General features: G+C 37.3%; 1 protein-coding gene across 10 annotated transcripts in view; it reads left to right on the top strand.

Annotated features, from left to right (window-relative positions):
* Positions 1–13,030, top strand: part of RASAL2 (RAS protein activator like 2) — a gene marked incomplete at its 5' end in the record, with an annotated part of 358,965 nt that overhangs the window by 312,501 nt on the left and 33,434 nt on the right. For all 10 annotated transcript variants that reach the window (XM_082704136.1, XM_082704135.1, XM_082704134.1 and 7 more), the window contains 4 exons: positions 5,600–5,753; positions 7,849–7,947; positions 8,488–9,042; positions 11,369–11,513. In XM_082704136.1, the coding sequence (XP_082560262.1) occupies positions 5,600–5,753; positions 7,849–7,947; positions 8,488–9,042; positions 11,369–11,513 (953 nt within the window). The remainder of the gene's footprint in view (positions 1–5,599; positions 5,754–7,848; positions 7,948–8,487; positions 9,043–11,368; positions 11,514–13,030) is intronic.

The raw sequence follows: 13,030 nt of genomic DNA, 5'->3' as shown, positions 1-13,030 counted from the left end.
CCTGTTTCACCCATCCCCCTCCACCCATGTCCTCTCCAGCAACCCTCAGTTTGTTCTCTGTAGTTAAGAGACTGTTTTATGGTTTGCCTCCCTCTTTTTTTGCCCCCACACATTCATCTGTTTCATTTCTTAAATTCCATATATGAGTGAAATCATATGGTATTTGTCTTTCTCTGACTTATTTCACTTAGCATAATGCTCTCTATCTCTATCCACTTTGTTGTTAAATGGCAAGATTCTTTTTATGGCCAAGTAATATCCCATTGTGTATATACACTACAACTTCTTTATCCATTTATCAGTTGGTGGACATTTGGGCTCTTTCCATATTTTGGCTATTGTTGATAATGCTGCTATAAATGGGGGTGCATGTTCAAATCAGTATTTTTGTGTCCTTTGTATCCCTTCAAATCAGTATTTTTGTATCCTTTGGGCAAATACCTAATAGTGCTATTGCTGGATCATAGGATAGCTCTATTTTTAACTTTCTGAGGCATCTCCATACTGTTTTCCAGAGTGACTGTACCAGTTTGCATTCCTACTAACAGTATAAGAAGGTTCCCTTTTCTTTACATTGTTTTATAGGGTTTTAAAAATTCAATATAGTTGTGTTTAATTCAGTAGGCAGTAGTAGATCTTATTCCATTTGCAACTTAAAGACAAAAAGCAATAGGTATATTACAGTATGGCACAGTTTCTATAAAGAGATTGTTCCTAGTGTCTGTCATATTGGAGGTTAGTTGAGATTTCTGCACACCTAAACATGTTTTAATATTTATAATCTTGGTTTTTTTTTGTCTTCCTTCACTTCATATATACCTGTATGTGTACCAAATATGAATGTGTACCAAAATAGGTTGAATGTCATTTTTGTCTATGATGATATATTTCCTTACCATGAGTTTGTTCATTTTAAGTGACAACTCAGGCTGACAAATATCCTTTTTTACCATTAGCAGTTGGGCTCATTAGACCATCCTGTCTAGAGGCTGAGAGTAGGGAGAGGGAAGATCAGCAATATATGTCATGTTTCCATAAATAGCTTTTTGTGTGAGTGGTTGTATGGTATATTTTTTAAAGCTAACATAAAAATCAGTGAGTAATTTAAGCAGTAGGGACTGGCTTTAACTGCAGCAAATAAACCAGTGCAGCTAGGATCCTCAGGGAGGACATTCTTCTGAGCCCACAAGTAGAATTCTGGTGAATGAGTTCTAATTTATTTTGTTGTTGTTGTTGTTGTTTAATCCAAGGAAGGAAACCTTTAAAATTATAGCACAGGGAAAGATCTCCTTTTTCAAAAGATGTATCAGGTCGATAAACAATAAAATGTAAGGTTCAGGTAAAGCCACATTTTTCCCAGAGTGAGATCTCAGATGCAAGTTTTAAAAACTTATTGGACCCTATGCGTATTTACTGGTAGAGTATTAGGATTCTGAATCTTGTTAGTTACTACGTGGGAAATTCTCAAACAAGGTAAAGTGCCTTAGGAATACATACTAGTGTATATGAACATACATTTCTGCACCCACCTTACGGCTGAGCTGTTTCTTCAAGAATTCAGTGAAGCGATCTGGAATCATAACTGCCAAGCCCAGCAGAAATTCACCTGCTCTGGAGTGCAGGATTTTGTGTGGCAATAAGCATTTTTAATTAAAAGTTTCCTGGATGATTTGGGACTAAATCGGTAAACACATGGCAGATTGAGCTAGCACATCCAAGCACCACTAACACTTTGGGGGAAATACGGCTTTTTAAAAAATTGAATGGTGAAGCTGAGAAAAATCCAGCTGTGTTTTACTTAACATCACACTAATCAGAGTTCTTTGGCTCCTTTTTTTTTTCTATCAGTGTATCCATTGGTGTGTGCATTGGCTCCCCATCCCCCAACCCTTCACTTTTGTCTTCTAAGACTGATTTAAGATAGGGATGTGGGTTAAAGCAATGAAATACTTATTCACTGTAGTGAGTAATTGAAGGCTTCTCTTGTAGTTTATCTCTTAAATAGGTCAGAAGCAGCAGGTAAATCTTCATCACCAAAGCAATTACATTTTTAACCCTTACCCATCACCTTGCTGGAGGCCTTGGAGTTTACATAGCAATCAAGGTTGTTTGCTGACCTTAAAACAAAAATGTAAAGAATACGGTGTTCCTTAATTGAAAGTAAAATTGCTTCTGGAAAGCAGTTTCCCAATTAAACCAAGAAATAATTATACTGGAGCCCTGAATGATTCTTACTTAGTGTTTGGGATGATGGGGTTTGGAGGCAGACATGCAGGAGTTGGGAAGAGAACTCTGGCTAGTAGTCAAGAGATTCACAAGGTCCACTTTCAAGGCTAGGTTCCTTGATGAAGGCCATCGTCAGACTGGACTAGGAAAAATGACCTTAAACTCCAATTATTCTCTCTGTAAATCCACCTTCTACTTTACATTATAGAAGTAAGCTGTTGTGCCATACAGGGTTCTTAAAACTCTCTAGTTAGCAGAGCTAAGAAAAATCAATTCCCATGAAGGTACAGGAGGAGATAAACATGATTTAGAGGGGATGTGAGTTACTAATGCTATTACATAAAACCATTTGCCTGATAATACCTCCCCCCACCACCACCTCAAACCATTCCCAGGCTGCTTGATCTTCCTGTTTACTGTAATCCTGCTTCTCTGGGAATTACTTCTGTCTTCCCAGAGACATTTTTTCCAATACAGGAAGGGCTTGCTTATTTATTCAGTAGTAATGTTGAACACACTAGTGACTTTGGTGTTCAGTTCATGGGTATGAGGGTATAAGTGTGTGTACACACACATACCTACATGCTGAACAATAGGAGATTGTAAACTACAAATTAATCATTGCAATTTCAATAACTAGGAGAAGTTTTGGATTCTATTTCCAGATGTCTTGGTTGTAATATCTGTTGATGGCTGCATTTGGAAGTTAGACATAAGCATCAAAATGAAATTTGTTCAGCATTGTAAAAACAGTAAATAAGGATTTTTATCCATCTCTTTCTTTTAAAAAAAAATGTGTAGTCCAGATAAGTTAATAAAAAAATAATACCTGGGAACATTAAACTAGGGTAAATACTGCAAAGGAAATAGAACAGATATGAGAGAAAGATTGTTCTCACAAGTAGGATGTAGTGAATGCCTTCTAGTGGGGGGCAGGGAATCATGGAGGAGATGAGCCAAAGCTCAGGTTTGTTCCTCTATTTAAGAGATGCTCTTCCACCCACAGAGTTGCCTGTTTTTTCCCAACGGCCTCTGACTTTGAGAAACTGTTACTAAAAATGAGTAGTAGACGTTGCCATTCCTTCCTTCCTGTCTTAAAATGGTCACGTTCACAGAGCACGCTCCCGAGTCCTTAAGACCGCAGCTTCTCCCTGCTGCCTCCCAGCCCTGCTCTCCTTCTAGGCGGAGCGCCATGGCAACAGGCCCAGCCTAGAGCCCAGCACCTTGTTTGTGTTACCTGAGGGGCTGGCCGGCTGCAGCCTGAGGAGGAGAGGGAGGAATATTACCTATTCTGCAGCCTCTTTGGAAGGTGACTTCATGTTCCCTTTTTGGGTTTCTGTTCAACTTCTGTTGGAGACTTGAAATTACACCTGGAAAACGTTTACCCAAAGATGTTCTCAGTCCCCGAAGGCAGCAGGGAAAGTCTGTTCTGTTGGCTCTTGGCTGCTAAGCAGAGGGTTGCTTTCTGAGGAGGCACACAGAGTGCCTCCCGACGCGGGACATGCGGCTCCGCTATGGTTTGGGGCTGCACCGCCACGTGGCTGTACCATTGCTTCATGTAGGTAGGCGTTTATTTTGTTGAAAATCAAATTAATTTCTGTTTGAGGATATTTGCCTTGCGAATTTTCCAAATAAAAGCAAGCCCTCTGCCATACCTGCTTCGATTTCAAATAGGCCTCCGTCTTTCCTACTGGGAGGCTCACCCCCCAAGCATGAGCGGCTTTTCCCTTCCAGACAAATCCTGGGAAAAATGGGCTGGAATGACTGTTGGATACGTGTTTGCAAAAACATTGCAGTATCCTGTTAACTCCACTGGCTCCCTATGAAACATATTGGGAAAGGTTAGATGGTAATTACGTGGAAGTAAAAATTTTTTGTAGCCTTTAGTTATATATAGTGGCGGGGCTGTGTTTGCGGTTTATAACATGTCATTGTCTTACCCGAGAGAGCAGGAGGAAAGAAATGTCACCTTGTTATATTCTTATGTACAGAACATTCAGTGGCATTTGTCCCTTTCATACAAGCTTTGTATTATCCATGGGAAATAGACATAGTAGCTTTTTGACCTTAGAAATGCTGCTGAGTGTCAGAACACATGTTTTTCAGTGTAAACATGAAATGGTAGTTGTTTTTCATGTGTGTGGAAAGAAGAATGGATGCAAATTCTTACTGCTCAACATGTTTCTTCCTATCTGGAGCTTGATGAAATAATGTGAGAACGGGAACAAAAGGGAAAGAGCAGCCTTTAGTGCGAGCTTCCTCTAACTTACTGCTTTATAATTTAATCGAAAGCCACTCTGATATTAATGTTAACGTAGTCGTTTCAAGGAAATAAATGAAGCTCTTTATTCAATGTGTTTTACAAAAATGAATGTCTTTGCACAAGACATTTCTTTTTATCTGTACTAGTGGGTACTTCTACTCAAAACACATATATTTAACTCTGGGTGTTTTAGTCAATAAATTCTATAATTATTGAGTAAAACCAGTTGGCTATCTAGTTCTGTATTCAAGAATATTTTACTTTATATCGCTTGACTTCATTAATACTTCCCAATCTTGAAGGGCAGCGAGGAACTAGCTCCTGTCATGACCAGAGTCATGCCCAACATTCTTTTTTAAACAACTGAGAAACAGAATCAGTCAGGGTGCCTGAATGGTGTTGACAAAGATTTGTTCTTCTAGATGAGAGTTTGAACATTTTTTTTGAGAGTGGGAGGTTTCTTCAAGGCATTTTATTCTTTATTCATGTTTATACAGTAAAGCATGGATATGACCAAATGCTCGCCAGAAAAGAATTCCACATTGAGATGGAAATCAGATCTTTTGAAAGGCAGGGTCTTGTGCTGAAAAGTTTGGCTTTGACTGTTTGTGTGAATGTGTTTATTCTGCCAAAACAGAAAGAAACAGAATGAGGGTTCACCCACCACTATTTCATCAAGGAGAGAAGAGGTTCAAGCTATGACAATAAAAAAAGAAAGAAAGAAAACAACTTTTGATAATACCTTTGCCTGAAAAAAGAATATGTAAGCTACCTTGAATAGTATGTATTTCTTCATCTTCAAGATGGGAATGAAGATAAAAACAATGTTTGTAGTAGAGTTTTTTTGAACTCCCTTGAGACTGGTAAAGTTGTGTTTTTATATTGTACTGAAAAAGTGTGTGTATGTGTACACACACAAATATGTATGTGGTTTATATGTGCCATGTGAATATGCCTACTATGATTATCATGGATTAACTATTAATTTGCCCCTTATTTACATTTCCCTTGGGAATTTATACATTTGTTGTTAACCTCCAGTGCATCAGTACTTCATTTTCTTGTTGGCCAAGGAGTTACACGGTCTAAAATATCTTCTTCTACTTTTAGGGCTCGAGGTCTGCCTAAACTAAAAGAGTCACGTTCCCATGAGTCCTTGCTGAGCCCTTGCAGTGCGGTGGAATGTCTGGATCTAGGCAGAGGAGAGCCTGTGTCAGTGAAACCACTCCATAGTAGCATCCTTGGGCAAGACTTCTGCTTTGAGGTAAAAAGCATATAAAGAAGGAAGAGAGGTTAACCAAACAGATTTTCTAGCCAGTAATTTTATGATTTCTTTACTGTGGGTGGTATCAATGATTTGATCATCTTAAGTGACTTTCACTTGCTGAAAATTGCCTACTTTTAGGAAGAAAGTTGGTAATCTATTAATCTAATTATATTAGTCATTACATTATTGATAGTTTTTCATTCCTTTTGGCCTAGTCTGCTTTCAAAATAATGGGTTCTTATTATATTCTCAGCAGAAGTCACAAGTCTAACAATAATTTACTAAGTTAGTATTTTCATTTTATAGGTTCTTTTCCCTTTTTAAATTTTTTATTCTTTCATTTATTTTTTCCTAGGTTCAGTAATTTTTTAGTTTTGATAAAAATAACACCCACTGTTTATCTTTCTCCTGAAGACCTAAGCCCCCAATTTTAATGATTCTTTGAGAAGATTGACCAAAACCACAATTTTTCTAAGTACAACCTCGGCAGTTCAAGATCTGAGACCTTGTCTTATTTATTTTTATAATCCCTTGCACACAGTCCAGTCCCTGGCACATTGCAGGTGCCTGATTTCTTTAATGAATAAATTGCTCTTCACCAATAAATTAGGACCATCACTTTTTCTAAGGTAATTTCTCCCTCTAAAACTAAATGTACACAATTGACCAATTTTGTAATTTAAAGTTTAAAACTACATATATAGGGGTGCCTGGGTGGCTCAGTGGGTTAAAGCCTCTACTTCGGCTCAGGTCATGATCCCGGGGTCCTGGGATTGAGCCCCGTGTCTGGCTCTCTGCTCAGCAGGGAGCCTGCTTCCTGTTCTCTCTCTCTTCCTGCCTCTCTGCCTACTTGTGATCTCTGTCTGTCAAATAAATAAAATCTTTAATAAAAAAAAAACTACACATATGTAAACAGATCCATATATATTATATTACATAATTATATATGTATGTATGTATAATTGTTCAGATTAAGATTTGGTTAACTAGCGTGAATTTAGTGACTAATATGAATGACTGACTAATATGAATGCTGTGATAGATGGTGTAGAAGTTGAAAGGTGTTTGATTCCTGTTCTTATGGATCCACCCTATCTAACAGAAATATAAACTAACCAAATATGAAATCTAAAATCTAAAATTTTATTAAACCCAAGTATCATTTTAACATGTAACTAATATAAAATTATCAGTGAGATTTTTTTATATCCTTTTTGTTTTTTAAGCTAAGTATTCAAAATGTGTACGTGATGTGTATTTTATATTTACAATACATCTCGTTTTGGACTAGCTGCATTTCAGGGGTTCACGTAGCCACACGTGGCTAGTAGCTACCATATTGAACAGCATGCATAATCTGATCTCATTCACTAGTTTGTAAGTGTGGATTGAATTAATATGTGAGCACATTCAAACTATTTGGACAGGCCATTTATTGGTGTTCTTTTTTTTAACAAAGTCATGTGAATTTTCCCCTATTTGTGGACCTCAGTTCAACAGACTGCATACCAGGCCCAGTGTTAGGTTCTGAGTATATAGAGAGCATGTTCATTTTTAAAGGACAGTGATAATAGTGATCGATAACTGGAAATGGACAAGCTTGTTGCCTAGTGGAGAAGAAATGGGTTCCAAAGACATTAATTCAGTACTGCTAATTCTTCTCACTTTCATAGAATACCCTTTCTGTAATATTATAGTGAAGGCAGTTCCAAGAAATTTGATAAGCTATTTAGAGGTTCCCTTGCATTTTCAGTTATATCGAGCATATTTGTTCGCAAGTATTTGAAGATGTGGCCTGGAAGGTTCTTAATATTGATCTTTCTGAACTGAAGGCCAGTTTTGGGTTCTGACCTGAATTCTCAGTGGCTTTTGTTCTCCTACCTGGAAATGAGTGTGAATGCTCCCTCCATGAGAGAAAAAAAAAGCAGATGTAGATGTAGAATAGAGACGTCATGGAACCACCAAGTATCATTTTGGTTTTGTACGTTACAATTTGGGTTCATAGCATATTTGTAACTCACAAGGTTAGAATGACAAAGATAGAGCCCCCAAATCCGTTTCCTTTGCCTTATCTCTAATCTTTATGTTGAAGGTTACATATTTAAGTGGAAGTAAATGCTTCAGCTGTAACTCCGCTTCAGAGAGAGATAAGTGGATGGAAAACCTTCGTAGGACAGTTCAACCAAATAAGGTAATAGTGGCTTTGAGTGTTTAAAAAATGTATACCTCTGTAAGCAATAAGTTGATAGAAGGTAAATGCGGCAATCACACCTTAATTTTTACTTACATGTTATGCCATTTTACACTCAAAATAATCTTATTGCAGATATTATTGTGATTTTACCCGTGTGGGTAAGAAGACTCACAAGTTACATGACGAGCCCAGGTGAGAAGCTGGTGCATGACAGAAATGGGACTAGAACACTAGTTTCTTAACTACTTATCTCTTCTTTTATTTGCAGAAACTGGGCCAGTTGCCACTAGGCTGGCCTTTTAGGACTTACATTACAGGATATTTTTTTTAACCCAAGTAAATTGACTGTATGAGGCTAAGATTCTGTTATCTTCTTATTTAGAGCTTGCTATTTTCCTGAACAAAGAGAAAGAATCCCTTTCATTATTTAATGACTGCCCTTGATAAAGTGCATGGTCAATATCACCTACTTTAAAATTAAAATGTTGTTTTTCTAGGACTTCAACTTTCCAACTCAACTTTGTTGCTTTCTTATAGGACAATTGCAGACGAGCTGAAAATGTTCTTCGTTTGTGGATCATTGAAGCCAAGGACCTTGCCCCTAAAAAGAAATATTTCTGTGAACTGTGCCTTGATGATACCCTCTTTGCTCGTACAACCAGCAAGACCAAAGCAGATAATATTTTCTGGGGTGAACATTTTGAATTCTACAGCCTTCCACCTCTTCATAGCATCACAGTTCACATTTATAAAGATGTGGAAAAAAAGAAGAAAAAAGACAAGAATAATTATGTAGGGCTAGTCAACATTCCCACTGCCAGTGTGACTGGTCGCCAGTTTGTAGAAAAATGGTACCCAGTGAGTACCCCTACACCCAACAAAGGAAAGACAGGAGGACCTTCTATTCGAATTAAATCACGTTTCCAAACTATCACCATTCTGCCTATGGAGCAATACAAGGAATTCGCAGAATTTGTCACCAGCAACTACACCATGCTGTGTTCTGTCCTTGAACCAGTAATCAGTGTGAGAAATAAAGAGGAGTTGGCCTGTGCCTTAGTGCACATTCTTCAAAGTACTGGCAGAGCCAAGGTAAGTGAAAAAGGAGGGCTGCATTACCCAACATCTCTTCCCTTTTATGAAGAAGTATATATATACTGTGTTTCATGCAGAGATCTAAATTGGAGAAGAATGCTTTGCTAATGATTAAAAAAAATTTTTTAGGAAGGAAGCCTATTAGTAGTAGTAGTATATCCAGGAATTGGGGATTACAAAACAAAGAAGTAACATGGAGAAACCAGCAGATATTTATTTTTAAAGTTCATTTGCATGAAACACAGATATCAGGGCTAGCTCTTTATTTTCTGACCAAAGAAATGGTACAATTGGTGTGCTAATCCCATAGTGTATTCAAGATTATCTTTAATTCCAGAGTGTGCTGTATGATGGTTATATTCCTCACTATATTTTAAGTTAAGATTATCTGATGACTCCATTCCCTAGTCACAGAAGGAGGCATTCCAGAAACATGGTAGGCATCAACAAGAGTCTTCATGTAAAGGGTTTTGATTAGCAGCTGTTTCATGATAGTCTTAACCTCATTTCATCCTGGATAGAAGTAAAAATTCAGGAAGATGGAAAAAAGAGAAATATGCTAATTATATGAAGAAAACCAACCAGCTGATAGTCTTTGATCAGCCCAAACTATGATAATTACCATCTCTATGCGGTGTATTTGCTAGGCTGAGTCTTCATTAGAGTCAGTGAAATGGATCATGGTAAAATCGTATTTTAGATCTAGAGTTCACAGCTAGAATAATTTATTTAGAACCAAATAATAAAAGCAAGTGCTTTTAAGGTTTCTTGATACAAATCATAATAATATATGAATATACTCAATATATAGTCCCTTATCTAACTGCCTTCCTATGATTATCATTTTTGTAGTTGAGTGTTTTGATAATAATTTTGAGTTTTTTAGTATTACAAATGCATATGAGTTTGGGGTGAAGTGCCATTGAAGTTTGAATTTCATCTTTGAATATGTATGGATATGGTCATTATGCTCTTCCATTGCTTAAGGCTCAAGATATATATGTATTATATATATAATACATATATATATGTATTATATATATCCATATCATGTATATATATAGGATATTTTTAAATAATTTTATTGGGTACAGTTTATATACAATACACCCATTTTAAGTGGAAAGTGCAGTGAATTTTGACATATTATGCACCCACGAAAACCACACAGTCAAGACACAAAATGTTATTCATCACCCCCATAAGTTTCCTCCTGTTCCTTAGTACATGAGTTGTAGTAGTGATTCCTACATTTGTAACTCTTACTTTGTTGAGCTGCCCCAGAGTAAATCCCATTACTGTTCAAAATGCTTAATTTTAAAGTAAAAGTAAGTCAGCATATTTCCTTTGTTTTTGGTTTTGGAGACTGAAATATATAACACTCCAAATATGACGTTACTACATTTAAACTAAATAACAATAAACATTGACTTTTACATCAAGTTAATCTTTAAGATGATTGAGGAACGAACAAGCTATTCTTAAGGACTTTATTTCTCTTAATGCCTTTTTTCTGGGTGAATGTGTATATAGATGGATGGGGATTGATAGATGAATAAATAGATAGATAATTAGCCTAGAAGATGAGTTCAAGTGTTAAGTTTAAGAAATTCCATGTTGACTCTGATATATTGAGCACCTTATATGTACCAGATACTAATAGTGAAGATCTATAAATGACTAAAAATAGACACTGTCTTTGGCCTCGTGGGGTCAAGTTCTTACAGAAACAAATGTGTGATTACAGTGAGAAATGCAGAGAAAAAAATAAATATGAGACTGTGAGAGTGGGGAATAGGAGACCTGACTGATGCTGGTTCAGAGAAGGCCTCACTGAGGAAATGAGGTACAAACTAGAATCAAAGGATTTGAGGAATTAACTCCATGAGAGTGAGGACAGGAGCGACGGTAGGAGTGAGGCAGAACTGGGAACAGTATTTGCGAAGCTTTGTGGCTAATAGACAGCATCCTATGTTAGAAGGGGCTTGGTGTTTGAGGGCCTTGTGGCTGGAATGGAGTGCAGAGACAATGGGTATACAAGGATGCTGGGAAGGTGGACAAAAACCAGAAAATAGAGGAACTTGTGGGCCGCATATAGACGTATGGTCTTTATCAAAAGTATGATGGAAAACCTTTGGCAGAATTTTAAACCTAGGGCCGGTGATAGCTTTTATTCCAATTGACTTTTGGTTTTTTTTTCCAAATGAATCATGCAGCTTTAGTCTTAAAGCAGCATTCTCAGGATGTCTGATATTTCATCGGTTTCTTGTAGCGCATATTATTTATTCATTTGTTTTGTGCCTGATTGAACATTTGCCACCAGGATTTTCTCACCGACTTAGTGATGTCCGAGGTGGATCGCTGTGGAGAGCACGACGTCTTGATTTTCAGAGAGAACACCATTGCCACCAAATCTATTGAGGAGTACCTCAAGTTGGTGGGACAGCAGTATCTTCACGACGCACTGGGTATGAAGAAGAAGCACATTGTTTTCTTTGCTTTTCAGTTTTGTTATTTCACCCTCATAGGACAAACAAATTGAACTCAAATTCAGCATATTGCCTAGTTCTAGCTGACTAGAGTGTTAAAGTTTGAGTTCCAGCTGTAAGTTTCTCTGTAGTAGTACTCACAAGTGGTACTGCTTTATTACACGTTGATTTATTACAATATGTACAGAAGGAGAAAGCTCATCAACATATGCAGCTACCCCCGGGGCCCTAAGTTCCTGACACTAAGACACACAATGTAAGTGGATGTCACTACTAGATCTGAGGGTACCTGTTTCCCCTGAAGTATTGATGATTTATGTTACTATATAAATATATTACCTAAACCTTGAAAGTGTTAACATTTGTTATCATGTATCAAAAGTTAAAAACTTTTGCGAGTTCCCTTAACTCCCAATTTCTGCCTGCAGGATTGCTAGAATTTTGCCCAGTCAGTAGTTTGGTTTTTTTTTTTTTGTTTGTTGGTTTGGTGTGGGGGTTTTTTTTAGATTTTTTTTGTTTATTTACTTGACAGAGATCACAAGTAGGCAGAGAGGCAGGCAGAGAGAGAGGAAGGGAAGCAGGCTCCCCGCTGAGCAGAGAGCCTGATATGGGGCTCGATTCCAGGACCCTGGCATCATGACCTGAGCCAAAGGCAGAGGCTTTACACCCACTGAGCCACCCAGGGGCTCCCCATTCAGTAGTTCTTGCTGACTAGGCCACTAACCTGGAATTCTAGATCTGGTCATGAAATTCAGGCATTAAAACCACTAGAGTAATGCACTGTGCTGGGTGACATACATCATGACATTGAGTTTCTTGAAGAACATAGTCATTCCTTTTATCTTTATATCCCTAGTATTTCCCACAGAATGTAGAGCAGCACCATCATACACAAACATAATATGAGTCACATGTGAGTAATTTAAATTCCCAGGTGGTCACAGTATAAAAAGGGTAAAGAGAAACAGGTAAAATTAATTTTAATAACATTATACTTAACCCATTACATCCAAATATTATTTAGCTGGTTATCAGTATAAAAATTATTAGTGAGGCACATTACTTTTTTTCATGCAAACTCTTTAAAATTTGGTTTGTGTTTCACTTTTGTTACATATTCCAGTTTGCACTAGCCCCATTTCAAGTGCTCAGTAGTCACATGTGATGGTCAAGAGTAGACAGTAAGTTATGTTGAATGAATAGACCGATTTTTGCTCTCAAGGAGTTTATAAAATGGGGAGATAAGGTAAGGGTATCCCTATAAAAAGGGAGAGAGGGAGATTCTGTGTTTTTCCAAAGAATTAATTCTAGCTGATGGAATTTCATGTGTAAGATGTATAAACTGTGTGTGTGTGGCTTGAAGAATTAGAAGGGTTATATAAAAACAGATATTGGACAAGGAAAGTAGTAGGAATTAGCATAGGGAAAGAACCACAGGGACAAAAAGATATAAAGGTATGAGAGAACCAGACATGTATGAAATAAAATTAATTAGC

The sequence above is a fragment of the Mustela nivalis genome (assembly GCF_964662115.1).
Source record: "Mustela nivalis genome assembly, chromosome: 16".
In the NCBI taxonomy this organism is placed as follows: Eukaryota; Metazoa; Chordata; class Mammalia; order Carnivora; family Mustelidae; genus Mustela; species Mustela nivalis.
This window is presented reverse-complemented; position numbering and strand designations above follow the sequence as displayed.